The 16,986-nt window shown below is 32.0% G+C and overlaps 1 protein-coding gene and 2 long non-coding RNA genes across 6 annotated transcripts; 2 read left to right on the top strand and 1 right to left on the bottom strand.

The window, feature by feature from the left end:
• Positions 1–1,114: 1,114 nt before the first annotated feature.
• On the bottom strand, positions 1,115–16,265 carry LOC147382367 (uncharacterized). 4 transcript variants are annotated; one of them, XR_015173413.1, is made up of 3 exons: positions 15,935–16,265; positions 15,209–15,481; positions 1,115–1,452 (listed from the first exon to the last, which is right to left on the bottom strand). It is a non-coding gene; the product is annotated as an uncharacterized LOC147382367 (long non-coding RNA). The 4 variants fall into 4 exon arrangements; XR_015173411.1 differs by lacking the exon at positions 1,115–1,452 and adding an exon at positions 1,525–1,881 and having other exon boundaries at positions 15,935–16,264; XR_015173410.1 differs by lacking the exon at positions 1,115–1,452 and adding an exon at positions 9,518–9,725 and having other exon boundaries at positions 15,935–16,261.
• On the top strand, positions 6,384–7,484 carry LOC147382369 (L10-interacting MYB domain-containing protein-like). Its single transcript, XM_086429440.1, has 2 exons — positions 6,384–6,701; positions 6,785–7,484. The coding sequence occupies exons 1-2, from the start codon at positions 6,384–6,386 to the stop codon at positions 7,187–7,189; spliced, it is 723 nt and encodes a 240-aa protein (XP_086285566.1). The 3' UTR covers positions 7,190–7,484.
• On the top strand, positions 7,924–8,760 carry LOC147382368 (uncharacterized). Its single transcript, XR_015173949.1, has 3 exons — positions 7,924–8,170; positions 8,249–8,483; positions 8,578–8,760. It is a non-coding gene; the product is annotated as an uncharacterized LOC147382368 (long non-coding RNA).
• Positions 16,266–16,986: the final 721 nt, after the last annotated feature.

The raw sequence follows: 16,986 nt of genomic DNA, 5'->3' as shown, positions 1-16,986 counted from the left end.
AAATTTTGGTTGTTTACTTGTCAAGAAAATAAATAAAAATAATGAGAGCCAAAAAAACTTGAATGAATGTTGGTTGGATGAAGGAAATAAACAAGTAGATGCTCTGATGTTATAGGCATGAATACGTGCTTCTTGGGTACATACCCTTTGTAGCTGGAGGCTCCTAGTTCATGTCAGGAACCTAAATCAATATGCCAAAAGGCCTATACTTGTTGAGAGGCATCAAATTAAGTCCTTAACCGCTTAGGCACATATCAAACTACCACTCCTTAGGAATTTCACGAGGCTTTTCCCAGGGTTTTTTTGGTAGCCCGTAGTCCTCTTAGGTAGCTTTTTTCCACGACTCAAACCCGAGAGGTGGGTTTGGCAATGACACCACATGCTAGGAATACATGCCAAAAGGCCTAGATCTTTCGAAACGTGTCAAAGACAAGTCCTTAACCATTTAGGCATGCACCAGCTCATTGTTTATTTCTTAGTGAGTGGTTTTTAAACTAGTTTAGAAAAAAACGGACAACCAATGAGATTTTCACTTTGAACAAAAAATATTTGCGATCTAGCTATTTTATAGCTGTGAAAGGGTCACTTGAAAAACCTGCGATATTGCTATTCATGAATTTTGGGAATTAAAATGAATAGTGAGATGGATGGAATTTCGTCAAAAGTTGATCACGTTTTGGAAAATTTCTCTAGATTTTCTCTCTCCTAGGTATTTTATTTACTAATAACAAATTCACACTCCTATATTATGAATCTAACTTGAAAGGACTTTAGGAAATTTGGTCACAGATATTGACTCATGATTCATAGTAACCTAAAATTTTTTAATAATACCCCTATTTTATTTTTATTTTTCGCTTTTACCCCTTTAATCCCTCTTAAACTTTATTATCTTTAACCTCAAACTCTTGTGTGTGTGTGTGTGTGTATATATATAGTAAAACATGACTGTAGGGCGCATTTTTGCGGGAGAATAAAATTTGTGGTCATTTCCTGATGGAAGTGGTATCACTAGTTTGATAACCACTCAAGTTTCAACCATAGACACTCAGCTTATCGAACCGGCAGAAGGCAATGTAGATGCAAATGTTAGATGTCATGTGATTGAAGATGATGAAATTGAAGAACTTGTTCAAATAGCATGGAATGTACCAGCTTCAAGAAGATGTTAGAAGCATTCTAATACTTCGTCACATGGACGTTTGAAGAAATTAGATGTTTAGTCTGTTTGTCTGAAAATTTTAGAAGTGTTTACTTTCTTCTTTGAGTCTTTTGCAAATTTTTCTTTTGTAATCTTTCAGGGGTTATGCCCCTAGTTGCTTCTTTAGCAGCAAAAATAAAAAGGTAAGAAAGAGGATGCTCACTTAATCAACGACAAATTTCTTCGTAGGAGACTAAGACCTTGAATCACTTCATGATAGTCTAGGATGAGCTGAACCCTCCAAAAAAATGCTATAAAATAAATAATGAAAATCATCCAATTAGGAAACTCATATCATACATCACTATCCAACCAATTTTCCAAGCAAAACAGTAGTATATATCATTGAATTTCAAATATATTCAAAGTAGCAAAGAATTCCAGTACCTTATAACCGAAAATATAACAATAATTTTTTTCTTAAAAGAAAAACATTTTTAAGAAAGTGTAACATAATAAAATTGGAGGATTCAAAGAAGTACATAACAAGAACATCAGGAGCAAGAGTTCCTACCCCACCCCAATCTCCAAATACTACATCTTAGAAAAACCCAATTTATAAGAAAAGTCCCTTAACCCATCCCTTCAATTTTTTGCCCCCTTCTCCATGCGTTTTTGTGAATATTTGAGGACCCTACTTGTGTTTCAAAGTGCTGACAGGCCCACTTTGACCTTCCAAACTTCAAGTCAAGAACAAAATCACCATCTTTCAGAAATCTCTCATATAACCATTCTCACAATCATGAATTCCTTTAATAATAATAATAATAATAATAGAAAGAAGAAAAATGTCAAATTTCAACCATATCTGAAATCACTACCAAAATATCCCTCAAAACATTGACTTCACACTTCACACAGCTAAAAACAAATTAACTTCATAAGAAGAAACAGAAGAACAAAAATATTCTTACTTTATATAGGACAAAACCCATATTAAAAACCCAAAAGAACATAAGAATTAAATGATTGGAATTAAATCAGTTGGGTACATCGACAAACCTTTTATCATCGTCATCATTATCAAAGTTATATCCCAGAAACTTGAGGCTAACTGAAGGAATCATGTTCTTTTATTTAATTTTGTTTTGTTATTTCAATTGTTTATGGATTCAATCTACGTACTTATTTCTATACAAAGTTTTTTAGTTTTTCTCCGATTATTTTAGGATCTTTAATTTTCTAGTTCGATTTAATTAGACTTGTAATTGACCTCTGTTGCATATGATCTAATAATCTAAATCAGTTTTTTATTTTCTCCTTAGTTTATTATTTATACTTTTAATTTTTAAGAATGGGTTTTTAATTTGAGTTAGGCAACACTAATTACTTAGTCATGCTCCCACTCTTTATACTTTTAATTTTAAGAATGCGTTTCACAATTCCTGTTGACCAATTTGTTTTTTTTTTTTTTTTGAAGTTAATTAACCTTTAGACCAAAAAATCAAAGCTCGTAAGTTGGTAGCACAGTTGAAAAGTAAATGAACACAAGTATATAAAATACCAAAACTTCTCTCATTTGGGAGGATCCTTAGAACACTTTCTCTCAGAAGAAGAAAAAGCTTTCAAACCCTCCAGAGACGTAGTAAGGTTCTTGAAGAGTGATTTAGACTCCGGTTCAAGAGAAGATCAAGACTAAAAGTCTTTCTCTAAAAAGTCAATAAATCATTCTCAATGATCAAGCGCAAAGTCCAAAGAGAAGAAATCAACAAAAATCCACTACAGAAGATCAAGCACAAAAAATCATCTACAAATCCAAGTAACCTTCTCAGCCAATCAAATACAAAGTACAAATGGTAAAAAGCTATATGTTACAATTGTTATTATCTTTGACTGTTAATCACAGAGTACCACGCTGTTAAATGAGTGTACTGAAATCTGTTACTCCTTTTTTCTTTTATCAAAATCAATAAATTCATTTGCGATCTCATTTCAAGCATCTCGAGCTTGATCATGAAATTTGTTGTCGACAACCAATATTCCCTATAAATTTCAAGTAAAAGCCCTTGAATACAGCATCATGGCCCATCGATGTCAAAATAACATTACGAAGGTGACTCCCAAGTCTACACTATTACAAGATTGGTAGTCAATAATTAGGAGGGTTACTTTAGGTCTATAGAGTAAACTATTTTCATTTTTAAAGATGTGAAGTATCGTTCCTTTGCCTAATTCAAATTGCTAAATGATTGCCTCATGATTCATATCAAGGAATCAACATGAAACTATGTTGTAAGGTTGGGTTATTGGATGTATAGAAAATTATTCCATAGTTTTTTATTATTATTTTTAAATAGTATTTCAAGCCACTTTAATATAAATATAGAAGAAATTTCCCTTGAAAAATGGCTACCGTTAATTTTTGCTAAAGGTTTTTTTGCCAACGTTAGAGCTAGGTGATTAAAAAGTTAAGGGAAAAATGGGAAAAAAGAATTTATTGGTGGTCTTGATCTCTCTCTATTATAAGTGTATTGGGGACTGGGAGTGTCATTGGGTACCCATTTAACTTGAAGTGAACCCAAACCAATCCAAAATCCCAATTTTGGATCTTTTTATTGTATTCGATTAGATTAGATTCGGATATTATGGAACTGAATTAATTAAGAACCGATAGGAGCTGATGATAACCAAAGTATCGAGACAGTTTAAAGATTAAAAAAAGAGAGTAATGCTGAGGTGACAGGCCGGACACTGTGATGTTCTGACGTAGCTAAGTATCCACGTTACCCACTTATGGTCTGTTTGGAAGAGCCGTGGGCCGGTTAAATTCATCCGAACACGCCCGGTTTTTTGAAACCTCAGTGTTTGGAATGGATTGAACCTCTTTTAAATTGCCGACTCTTTCGTTAAAACCAGCCGATTCTATCGACTACCATCACTTCACGGAGGCTCCGCAAAATCAATCGGTTCCGCAAAAACAGAGTGAACAACTTACTTGGCGTCATCTCTCTCTCTCTCTCTGATTTAACAATCAGGAATTCATCTCTGCAACTCACACAGGTAAGCAACTTTTTTTTTTTTTTCAATTTTTGTGTTTTAAGCAATCCATCGTCATCTTCTCCAAGAGCTCAATTGAAAATTTTCAGAGATTCTAGAAGTAAAAGAGGAAAAAAAAAAAAAAAAAAAGAGAAAGAAGAGTAAAACAGAAATTTACATCCATTCATCAATCGATTTCAATGCTCACTCACCTACAAATCTTCAGCCTCAACACCATTGTCATCTTCTCCAATAGTTCAATCGAACCCAAACTCACCCTCATTCTCTTCGTCCCAACACCTTCATCTCCCTCATTCACTCACGTTTACCATTAAGGCACAAACATCTTTGTCTTCTCACCCATCACTCACAAACCTTCATCACAGCCATCCATTAATGGCCAACTCTCTCAACACCAAATAATTACTTAGTTACACAACAGCACCTCAACCATCCATTAATGGCCAACTCTCTCAAACCCTCTCTCACCCACGACTCACCCATGGAACCCACCTTCATCGCATTCAACTTGCGTTTGGGCTCTTGACAGCACCCACAGAACTCACCCACATACCTCTTTGAATCAATCGAACTCTTGCAATCACTAAAGACAGCAATGTTCTCCCACAGCCACAGAAAACTTGTGGGTTAGAAACAAACTTAACAAATAAAGTTATATTGCCACACCAACTTTTTGGTTAACACTACACCAACTTTTTTCTAATCATTGATATTGAACATTCATCAATCCCAACGTTTCAACATGAAACACCGAGATCAACAATTTGAAATGTTAATTTTGATAATTTGAGTTCATGATTTTAAAAGGTAAGTAATTTTTGCTTTTATTTTACTTAAAAATCCTTTTACTTTTCTAGAGATTGTTCACTGGCTTGACAACAAATAGAGATAAAGCAGCAATTTGAGATACTCGTTTCCTACATTTTTTTTTTCTTTTTTTTTTAAAATAAAAAAATGTAAAATAAGATACATTGAAATATTTTTAAAGGGATTAAATAAATATTATCTTTTAAAATTTTAAAAAACGTTATTGAGTAGAGTCCAATTATAATGGGAAATAAACAATGATTGAAGCTCATCCAAATAATCAACAAGTCAAAACGTATTTCACTATTTGTTATTTTCTTATCCAATTTGATGGTTCTGTCATTTTCCTATAGATTTGGGGATAGTGATGGAATTTAGTAGTGATAATGTGAATTGCTGTGCATTTAGATTTAATATTATGTCAATTTATTTTTTCTTAGATTCTTTTGTTTTAGATTTAATATTTTTTATGAACCTTTTTTTTTAATTGTAAAATACTATTGAAATTGTTTGATTGAGTGCTATAATATTTTATTATGTTAAAATTATAATTAGAGGCAAATCTTAGTAATAAATAAAGAAAATAGGGGAATGGTTGAGAATAAGTAAAAGTTGAGGTGCCAATAGAAACTCTCATTTTTTTTTTTTTAGATTCTTTTGTTTTAGGTATAAGATTTATATGAAATTTTTTTTTAATTGTAAAAAACTATTGAAATTATTTGAATGATACTATAATATTTTATTCTATTAAGATTGTAATTAGAGGTAAACCTTAGTAATAAAAAAAAAAGGGTGAATGATTGAGAATAAGTAAAAGTTAGGGTGCCAATAGAAAATCTCATTTTTTTTCTTAGATTCTTTTGTTTTAGTTTTAAGATTATATATGAACCTTTTTTTTTTAATTGTAAAAACTATTGAAATTGTTTGAATGAGTGCTATAATATTTTATTTTATTGAGATTGTAATTAAAGGCAAACCTTAATAATAAATAAAGAAAATTGACACAACAATACAGAAAACTTGCAAAGAAGCTAAAAGATACATCTTTTGTCCATATTTGATATTGTAAGTGGACATAAATATTAAATTATTTAACAGAATTTTAAGCCTTTAATCCAAATAATAATTATATTTTAATCCAATTTCCATATGTCAATGAAAATTCAAAGTCCTGTCCTACAAAATGCAAACTTATTTTATATTTGAGTTACAATAGTTTTTTAATTAGAATGCTTGGTGACATGTCTACAAGTAAGTTGAAAAAGAACTTAGTCAGGTTGATGCATAGACAAATTTGTGTGTGGATTAATTTATTATTATTTTTTTCTTAATTTTTTTTTTTAATTTAAATTTTACTTTTGTAGTTTTTATCAAGATAATGTCTAGTCAACCAGCAGTAAAGGCATATTGGGATTCAGCAATACATAAAATTTGGGTGGAATGTTATGTTGAAGTAGTTCAAAAGTATGGTAAAGGAGGAGGGGGTTTAACTTCAAAAGGACATGATTATTTTATAACTATATTTGAAGAAAAGTCAAAAAAATCTTACACCAAAGTTCAATACAAGCATCGTTGGGATTACGTGAAGGATAGATGGAAAGCATGGAAGAATCTTAGGATGAAATCTGGATTAGGATGGGATGTGAATACGGGATCCTTTGAAGCAACTGATGAACAATGGAAGTCATATGTTTTGGTAATTTTTTTTTCATATGATAATTGAAATTAAATGAGTTAGTTAATTTTTTTTTTCTGATTATGTTTTATATCTTTTTTCAGTTAAATAAACATTCCAATCAATTTCGATATAAGGCATTAGAGTACGAAGATGAATTAGACCAAATATTTGGTGGGACTGTTGCAACTGGAAAATATTGTATGACCCCAAACGAGACGTCTTCTTCAATCATGCAAGATAGTCGTGTTTCTCTCGATGATTTGGATGCAGATATTGATAATGTGAATGAAGGGTCAACTCCAAATACTTCAATTGATCAAGCTGAAAAATCTGTTGAAGAGATGCCTAAAAGACATCATAAGAGATCGAGTGAGTTTGACCCCTCTTCTACCACAAGTGTGAAAGCGAAAAGGAATGCAAAAATAGGCGATGTTGAAGTTCATAGAATGCTTTGTGTGATGGCTGATAGTATAGAAGCGGATTTGAAAAAACAAGAAATGACGTAGAACGTAAAGAAAGACACTTCTATTATCTCATGCATAAACTTGTTGAGTACTTTCCATGACATGGATCGATGTGGACCAGTATGGATGTTTTTAGTTGACAAATTGTTTAAAGAGTCTTCTAGTAGAGAGATTTTTGTTGGATTGATGGATATTGACCGTACGTCTGCATCAGAGTGGATTAAAATGAAGTTTGAAGAGGCTCATGGAATCTCATGATGGACAATCTTATGATGATAGAGTAGATTTATAATTACAAATTCTATTAAATGCTATAATAAAATAGTGATATTAATTATTATTTTTTATTATCATAATTGTTAGAAGACATTATTTTAGATTATTAAATTATTAAATTCATTTTTTACTTAATGATTTTACATTATGGTTGGTAGGAATGTTTGTGTTTAAATTTTTTATTTTTTATTTTTTATTTAAACTCTATATGATTTGATGATTATGAATTGTTATATGTTTATAATCATGTGATTTGCATATATTCAATAACAGATGGATGATAGTACAAAGAAGAAGATTTTCTTCTTTATTTTACTGTGGCATTATTACCGTACAAGGAATCGACGCATGAAGCAACCATGTCGAACTTCACTACTTTCTGGTGATTCATATGTCAGAGAAATACTTGATTCAGACAACCCAGTGCCTTGTTATGACAATTTTCGTATGGATAAGTATGTCTTTAATAGATTATGTTATTTTATAAGAGACAGAGGATTACTTCAAGATAGTAGAACGGTTAGAGTTGAAGAACAAATTGTAATTTTTTTATATACAGTTGGGCATAATGTTAGGAATAGAAATAATCAGGATAGATTCCAACATTCTGGTGAAACGATAAGTCGATATTTTCATCACGTATTGCAAGCATTATATAGTTTTGCCCATGACTTAATAAAAGCACCTGACTTGAGCGTCACACCACCAAAAATATTAGCAGATCGACGATATTTTCCATGGTTTAAGGTAATTAATTATTTAATATTTGAATTAATATAATTAATAATATAATAATTGTTTAATGCTTATTTTTAAATGAAATAGGATTGCGTTGGTGCAATTGACGGGACTCATATACCTGCAGTTATACCATTTGACAAACAAATACCATTTCGATCAGGAAGAAAGACCGAATGTACACAAAATGTCTTGGCTATTTGTTCATTTGACATGCAGTTCACTTTTATTTTGGCTGGATGGGAAGGTTCAGCACACGATTGGCGAGTCTTTCAATCTGCGCTTAGCGATCCGAGTTTGAATTTCCCACATCCTCCTATTGGTAATGAAATGTTATTTTATTTTCTTATTTTTAATATTTTTTATGTCCATTAAGGTAATTTAAATTTATTTAAAAAATATCTTTATTATCTTAGGAAAATATTACATGGTTGATGCGGGTTACCAAAATATGCGAGGATATCTTGCACCATATCGTAATACACGGTATCACATTCATGATTTTCGTAGTGGAAATGGGCCAAGAACAAAGGAGGAATGGTTCAATTATTATCACTCTTCGTGTAGAAACGTTATTGAGCGTTGTTTCGGTGTACTGAAGAAACGATTCCCGATTTTGAAACGGATGGTTTCATATTCTTTTGTGACTCAAATACGTATTGTATGCGTATGCGTGGCTTTACATAATTTTATCCGACAACAATCAGTTACTGATAGTTGGTTTACACAATATGAAGATGAAAATGTTGACATTGATAGAGGAGGCGCATCTAATACGACACCAAATGAAGTTGATGATGAATTGATTGCTGACATGAATATTATACGAGATGAGATTGCTCAACAAATTTATAATGCCATATATACATGATGTAAAATTGTATTTAATTATTTATTATTTATTTGATAGACATTAAATATGTTAGTACAGAAAAAATGAAATTGAATTTTTATTTTTATTTTTTAATATTAAATCCTATGTTTATATTTATGGTTAACATATTATTACTTATATTAGAAAATTAATATATTTTTTTAATATTATTTTTAATTTCATCCAGCAATTTTTAGACAGCAGGTTACCAAACAGTTTAACATCTTAACAGCACAATTAGACAGCAAGTTCCCAAACAATATACTTAATTCAGCAAGTTGCTTCAGCAACAGCAACAACAACTTTCTCTCAGCATCAGCAACTTAATTCAGCATTAGCAACTTTGCATACAGCTTTTCCAAACAGACCATTAATGAGTCAGCTGCCACATCATTTTTTATTATTAAAGAAAAAAAGTAAAACTAACGTCTTCTCCTCTTCTCTCCCTTGTCTCTTGTAAGATATGCAACGTTTCTCTCCACTGTGCACAGAAGTTGTTCGATTTAATTCTCCTTGTAAACTCTCTCTCTCTCTTTAGATTTCTTCTTCATTTGCTTGATCTCGCGATTTCGGGCAAGGGCAGGGACAAGTGGGTTCGCCTAATCGGATCAGTGAAGATATGCATCCAAAATCTGAAGGAGGATATGAAAAGATGCAGAGAGGCGGTGACTCGGATCTTGACGAGATGAACTACACAAATTCATGTGGGAGGGATCAGCAGTATATTGCAGAGGCCATGCTTCAGGGGCACATGAGTTATGAAGGAGCTGGTGATATGGAAATGCCTCAAGTTCCTTTGCTCACTAATGGCCAAATGGTACTACATCTCTTTTTTTTTTTCTTTGTTTGGCTGTGTTTTTTTTGTTCTTTTGTGTAGGTGTAATGGGTTTCTTCTAATAATGAGTTTTGATGAGGTAACAGAAAAACATTTTGAAGTTTTTGGATCACTATCAAACTCTTAAATTTTTTTTTTTTTTTTGAACTTTATTTGATGTTTATGTGTTGTCTAGTGTTATTATGTAGGATGTTTTGTGAATTAAATAGTCTTGATTGTTATAGGTTGATGATATTCCTCCTCAACATCATGCATTGATCCCTTCTTTTTTGTGTCAATCATAGATATACACTATTTTGAATTAAATTTTTTTTATTTAATGTTTTTTTTTTTTGAAATATAGGATATAGAAGATCGTATAGTCATTGAAGAGTTATCGTCAAAAGATAAGGAAAAAAAGAATTAGGTGAGGTAGAAGAGAGTCTACCAAAGGAAAGAATGGAAAGAGATGATATAACACCGAAAATCGGAATGAAGTTTAATTCAATGAAAGATGCTTATGTTTTTTATAATATCTATGCTTGAAAAATAGGATTTGGTACCAATATTAGAAACACTTGGCGTGAAGAAGGAGAAGTGACAAAATGTCTCTTCACATGTGTTAAGGAAGGTAAAGTTAGTATAAAACGTGATGCAGATGGTCATTGGGATTTGGAAGCAAATTCAACAAAAATGTTATTGAGAGTTGGACATAAAACTAGAGTTAATGCAAGAAGAGATATAAATGGTATATGATATTTAACAAAGGTGAATCTCGAACATAATCATATGGTTAGTCCAGCAAAGTCAAGATTTTATAAGAGCAACAAAAGATTGAATGAGTGGGTGAAAAAACAACTTGAATTGAAAGATAGTGTCAGGATACCTGTATGCAAATCATTTCTTTCATTTGCCACTCGAAAGGGGTGAAAGTGCCCTTGATTCGCTGGTTGCGAATATTTTTTTTTTGCTATTTTGGGAGTCGCCACCTAGTTTTATGGTTTAGGAACCGAAACATGACTCTAAACAAGTAAAAAGTACTGATCTACGAAAGAGAATGGGCCCGGGGATCACGTTACGGGATTAGAAGGTGTTAGGCATCAATTTTGCCCAACGAACGCCGATTTCTACTTTCCCAAAAAAAAGATTACATTGTAAAAATAACGACCTAAAAATAAAAAATAAAAATAAAAATATTACCTTTGTTACCTCAGTGATTGTGACGGTTGATTCCCTAAAAAATAAAAAATAAAAATAAAAATATTACCTTTTTCTCGTAAAATTTCTTTTTGTCTCAAAATGATGATTTCTATGTTTTTGGGTCATATTTTTCTAACATAATATGACTTCTAAAATTTTGCTTGTTTGAAATAATCTCATCTGAATTTCTGAAATATATCTAGTAACAAATAAAAAACATTGGAATATTCATCTATCTTTGGAAACCGTCGCAATCAGGTTAACGAGTTGATTAATCAGGCGAGTGCGAAAATGAGATGTCTACACGAGGGGGGCATTGAAAATTTGTCATTTGGTTAAAAAGAAGGTAGAAATTATGTTGAGAGCGCAACACGTTTGAGACTTGGTGAGGCTGAAGCGATAGACCAATATTTTATGCGCATGCAAAAACAGAATTCAAATTCTTACCATTTGATGGACATTGATAGTAAGGGGCGTTTAAAGCATGTATTTTGGACCGATTGCAAGATCTAGGGCATCTTATCAATATTTTGGTGATGTTATTTCATTTGACATAACGTATAAATATGACACCGTTTGCAACTTTTGTCGAAATTAATCATCATGGACAATTCGTATTATTGGGGTATAGCTTGCTTTCAAGTGAATTAATAGAGAGCTATGTATGACTTTTTACAGCTTGGTTATCATGCATGTCAAACCAACCACCTAATGTAATTATCACTGGCCAATGCAAATCTATTCAAGGAGCCATATCTGAGGTATTCCTTAGGGCTCAACATCGTTTGTGCTTATGGCACATAATGAAGAATGTTCCTGAGAAATTGGGTAGTTTCAAAGAACGCGAAGCAATTGTTAGAAAGTTGAAAATGGCAGTGCATGATTCTTTAAAAGTGGATGAGTTTGAACATGCAGGGGGGAAATGATTGAAGACTTTGCATTGTAAGACAATAATTGACTTCAGTTTTTATATGAAATTCGGTATAAATGGATCCCGATGTTTGTTAAAGATCACTTTTGGGCAGAAAGTCCACGACTCAACAGAGTGAGTATACATGCTTTTTTCAATAGTTATATGAATTAAAAAATTTCCCTAAAACAATTTATTAGTTAATATGAATTGGAAATGAAATCGTTTTTGAATTCACAAAAAAACATTCATACTCTCGCTCCGTTTGAAAATGAGATTGTAATTTATTACTCATCGTTTGTTTTTTTTCATACTTCATTTCCAATGCAATCTCATATTGACTAATAAATTGCTTTAGGAAAGTTTTTTAACTCACATAACTATCGAAAAAAGCATTCATACTCTCACTCCGTTGAGTTGTGGACATTCCTGCCCAAAAGTGATCTTTCACAAACACCGGGACCCATTTATGCCAATTTCGTATAAAGACTGAAGCCAATTATTATCTTATAATGCAAAGTTTTCAATCATTTCCCCCCATGCTTATTCAAACTCTTCCACTTTTAAATAATAATGTACTGCTATTTTCAACTTTCTAACAATTGCTTCACGTTCTTTGAAACTACCCAATTTCTCAGGAACCTTCTTCATTATGTGCCATAAGCACAAACAATGTTGAATCCTAGGGAATACCTCAGATATGGCTCCTTGAATAGATTTGCATTGGTCAATGATTATTGCATTAGGTGATTGGTTTGACATACATGATAACTAAACTGTAAAAAGCCATACATAACTCTCTATTGATTCACTTGAAAGCAAGCTACAACCAATAATACGAATTATCCAAGATGATTAACTCCGACATGTGTAAACGACATGTCATATTTATTCGTTAAATACGTTGTGTCAAATTAAATGACTTCATTAAAATATTGATAAGATGGCCTAGATCTTGCATCGGCCAAAATATATGCTTTAAACGCCCCATACCATCAATGTCCATCAAATGGTAAAAGTTTGAATTCTATTTTTTGCATGCGCATAAAATATTGGCGTATCGTTTCAGCATCACCTTCACCAAGCCTCAAACGTCTTGCGTTTTCAACATAATTTCTAACTTCTTTTTCATCAAATGACAAATTTTCAATACCCCCCGCTCGAGTAGCAAATGAAAGAAATGATTTGCATACGGGTATCCCGACACTATCGTTAAATTCAAGTTGTTTTTTCACCCGCTCATTCAACCTTTTGTTGCTCTGATAAAATCTTAACTTTGTTGGACAAACCATATGATTATGTTCGAGATTCACCTTTGTTAAATATCATATACCATATATATCTCTTTTTGCATTAACTCTAGCTTTACATCTAATTCTCAATGACATTTTTGTTGAATTTACTTCCAAATCCCGATGACCATCTGCATCTTGTTTTACATTAACTTTACCTTCCTTAATACATGTGATGATACATTTTGTCACTTCTCCTTCTTCACGTCAAGTGCTTCTAATTTTGATACCAAATCCTATTTTTCGAGTATAAATATTATAAAAAACATAAGAATCTTTCATTAAATTGAATTTAATTCCGATTTTTGATGTTATATCATCTCCATCCATTTCTTCCTTTGGTGGAGTCTTTTCTACCTCACCCAATTTTTTTTCCCTTATCTTTTGACGATAACCCTTCAATGACTATACGATCTTCCATATCCTATATTTCAAGAAAAATAATAAATAAAAAAAATAATTCAAAACAATGTATATTTATTATGATTAACAGAAAAAAGAAAGGATCAATGCTTGATGTTCAGGAGGAATATCATCAACCAATAATAATCAAAACTATTTATTTCACAAAACATCCTATATAATAACACTAGACAACACATAAACATCAAATAAAGGCCATGCTTGTTTGCACCGTAAAGAAATGCGAACAAAAACATTTACATTTATTTGCGAGATATAGGTGCTTGGATGCTAAAATTCTAGTGGGACCCACCGTAAAGCAACACAAAACTTAATTAAAATTACAACGAAATCTCCGTAAAGTATTGCGGAGAAAATACCTCCACAAAGTTTCCTCTCTCTCTCTGCTCTCTCTGGCTTTCCCCTACTTCTTAAAAATTATCCAATGTTAATATAATTATTATTTAAACAAAAAAATCGTGAGATAGAATCCCACTTGGAGCTAGTTTCTATTTATATTCTAAAATTGCAAAAAAAAAAAAAAAAAGAAAATTGATTTTTTAAATATTGACTTTTTTTTTTTTTAAATATAAGAAAAACGAGGGATAGAATCCTACCTCGTTAATTTAAATTTATTTATTTTTTATAAATTTAAAAAAAATATTTTTTCATCAGATGTAGGGTATTAAAATGAGTTTGGGGCGAGTTACATTAGACACTATCAGTGCTAATATTGACATGTTTGGGGCAATGTGGTTTCTTTCTAAAATGGAAAATTAGTAAGTGGAAGTTGGTATCATGTAGTAGATGTTTAAGGTAAATTGTAGGGGATTAAAGAAATTTTGGATTTCTATTATAATCCTGGTTTAAAGAGAATAGCATTGTATAACTTATATGAAAATGCTTTGTCTATAATTTTTAGATTTATTTTAAAGTAATATATAACTATTTATCCTTTTTATTTAACTTTAAACAAGGTTTTAAAAAGAAAATTAATTTTTTTTTTCAATTTTTTTTTTTTAACGTTTATGTGATAATCAAGTAAACGTAAAATTTTCCATTAGACACAACCAAACACTCTAATCACAAAACTATGTAAATTTCAGTAAACACAAAATTCTACAAACACAAAATTTTATATTTGTAGCAGTATACGTTACAAACAAGCAGGCCCAAAGTACAAAAAAGAAAAAAAAAAAAAAAATTGATAGTGATCAAGAAACTTCAAAATGTATTTTTGTTACCTCATCAAAACTCATTATTAAAGGAAGCCTATTACACAACACATGAAGAAAAAAAAAAAAAAAACTAAGCCACTAGACAACACATAAACATCAAATAAAGTTAAAAAAAAAAAAAAAAAAAAAGAGTAAGTTTGATAGTGATCCAGAAACTTCTTTGATGGTGATGCAGAAACTTCAAAATGTTTTTTTTTTTTTGGTTACCTTATTAAAACTCATTATTAAAAGAAACCCATTACACCCCCCACCCCCCAAGCCAAAAAAAAAAAAAAAAAAAACAGCCAAACAAAGAAAGAAAATAAGAGATATAGTACCATTTGGCCATTAGTGAGCAAAGGAACTTGAGGCATTGTATGAACAACTTGAGGCATTGTCATATCACCAGCTCCTCCATATCTCATGTGCCCCTAAAGCATGGCCTCTCCAATATACTGCTGCATATCCTGCTGATCCCTCCCACTCGAATTTGTGTAGTTCATCTCTCCAAGATCCGAGTCACCGCCTCTCTGCATCCTTTCATATCCTCCTTCTGATTTTGGATGCTTATCTTCACTGATCCGATTAGGCAAATCCACTTGTCCCTGCCCCTGCCCGAAATAGCGAGATTGAGAAAATGAAGAAGAAATACAGAGAGAGAGAGAGAGAGAGAGAGAGAGAGAGAGAGAGAGTTAATTTATGAGGAGAATTAAATCGAAAGCATCTTCAACTAATCGTGCACAGCGGAGAGAAACGTTGCATATCTTACAAGAAACAGGGAGAGAAGAGGAGAAGACTTTAGTTTTTGGTTTTTTCTTTTATAATAAAAAATGACGTGGCAGCTGACTCATTAAGTGGGTGACGTGGATACTTAGCCACGTCAGAACTGTGAGAATCACAGTGTCCCGCCTGTGTCACCCCAGCATAACTCTTTTTGGGTTCCATTAATTTGAGAACATCGAGAATGCGCGACCTTCATTCTCTTCTCATCTGTCCTTAAATTCACATAGAGAAAAAGGGGAGACGATGAGTCACAGTGTGTCTGTGAGAGAGAACCTTAATACCTTATAAACCATTCGGAAGTCTAAGGAGCACCAGCGCCCTGAGAGAAGAACACAAGAGTTGAATCATCTTTGCTCTGGCTCTCACGGAGAATATGCCATGGCCGAACCCTAGAGAGATGTTTCAGCTCTGTTAAACCCTAGATTTGAGAGGATTTGACGCACGTTAAGATTGCTAGACGAGAATCCTAATGGATCTTACGCAGGCAGTGGGTGAAGACAATAGACGAGGAAGACGTAGGGCTAAACTACGAAAGGTTTTGTATTTAAAACCCTAGAGAGATGTTTCTGGAGATTTTATTTATTTATTTATTATTATTTAAAACAAAGAGGAGACGTAGGACTGAACTACGAACGGGTTTTATATTGTGAAAATGACCGGATCGGATTTTTATTGGATTGGTTCGGGGTTCATACGAATCTGATCCGAAAATTTATCGGATCTCTATTTTTAAATCCAAATCCGATCCGAAAATCTAAAATCTTGATCCAATTTTTTTTTATATATTTATTACAGGATATGGTATAAAAATCAGACCATTGCCAACGCTAACTGTAAGGTTTATTAATTTTGTGGAAAGTAAGGTTTCGGTGGCATGTAAAGATGAATTATTGGATGTATAGAGAGTAATTCCCAGAAATTTTTTTATGAGTCGGGCTCTTTGTTAGCAATCTTTTGTTTAATTCTTGAAAAATTCACGAATTTTTCATTTTTTTTTCAATGAAAGTATTATTCTCTGGATTATTTAATTATTTTGAATAATTCATAGATTTTAAGTTTGAAAAGAATAAAACATGATTTTTACAAATTTTTATAAAACTCTGTGAAAAAATGATATTATAATTTGTTGTATGTTGCAAAGTCTAAACTTGTAAGTTGTGACATGTGATACAAGTTGACTTTTAAACGGCCATGCTTCAAAATTTTGGAGGAATCCACATTTTTACGATTTGAATGTCTCTTTTATCTTAAATAAAAAATAATGATTTGACTCTCTACATTTATTTGAGATTACTTCTTAATTTTCCAAATTAATGATTTGTCCTTGATTTTA

Source organism: Akebia trifoliata, chromosome 16, assembly GCF_017979445.1.
Source record: "Akebia trifoliata isolate Shusen 1 chromosome 16, ASM1797944v1, whole genome shotgun sequence".
NCBI lineage: Eukaryota > Viridiplantae > Streptophyta > Magnoliopsida > Ranunculales > Lardizabalaceae > Akebia > Akebia trifoliata.
This window is presented reverse-complemented; position numbering and strand designations above follow the sequence as displayed.

Coding starts and splice junctions, on each gene's coding strand:
- LOC147382369 (XM_086429440.1), top strand. CDS start 6,384: ATGTCTAGTCAACCAGCAGTAAAGGCATATTGGGATTCAGCAATACAT. Junction 6,702..6,784: donor AATGGAAGTCATATGTTTTG/GTAATTTTTTTT, acceptor ATCTTTTTTCAG/TTAAATAAACATTCCAATCA.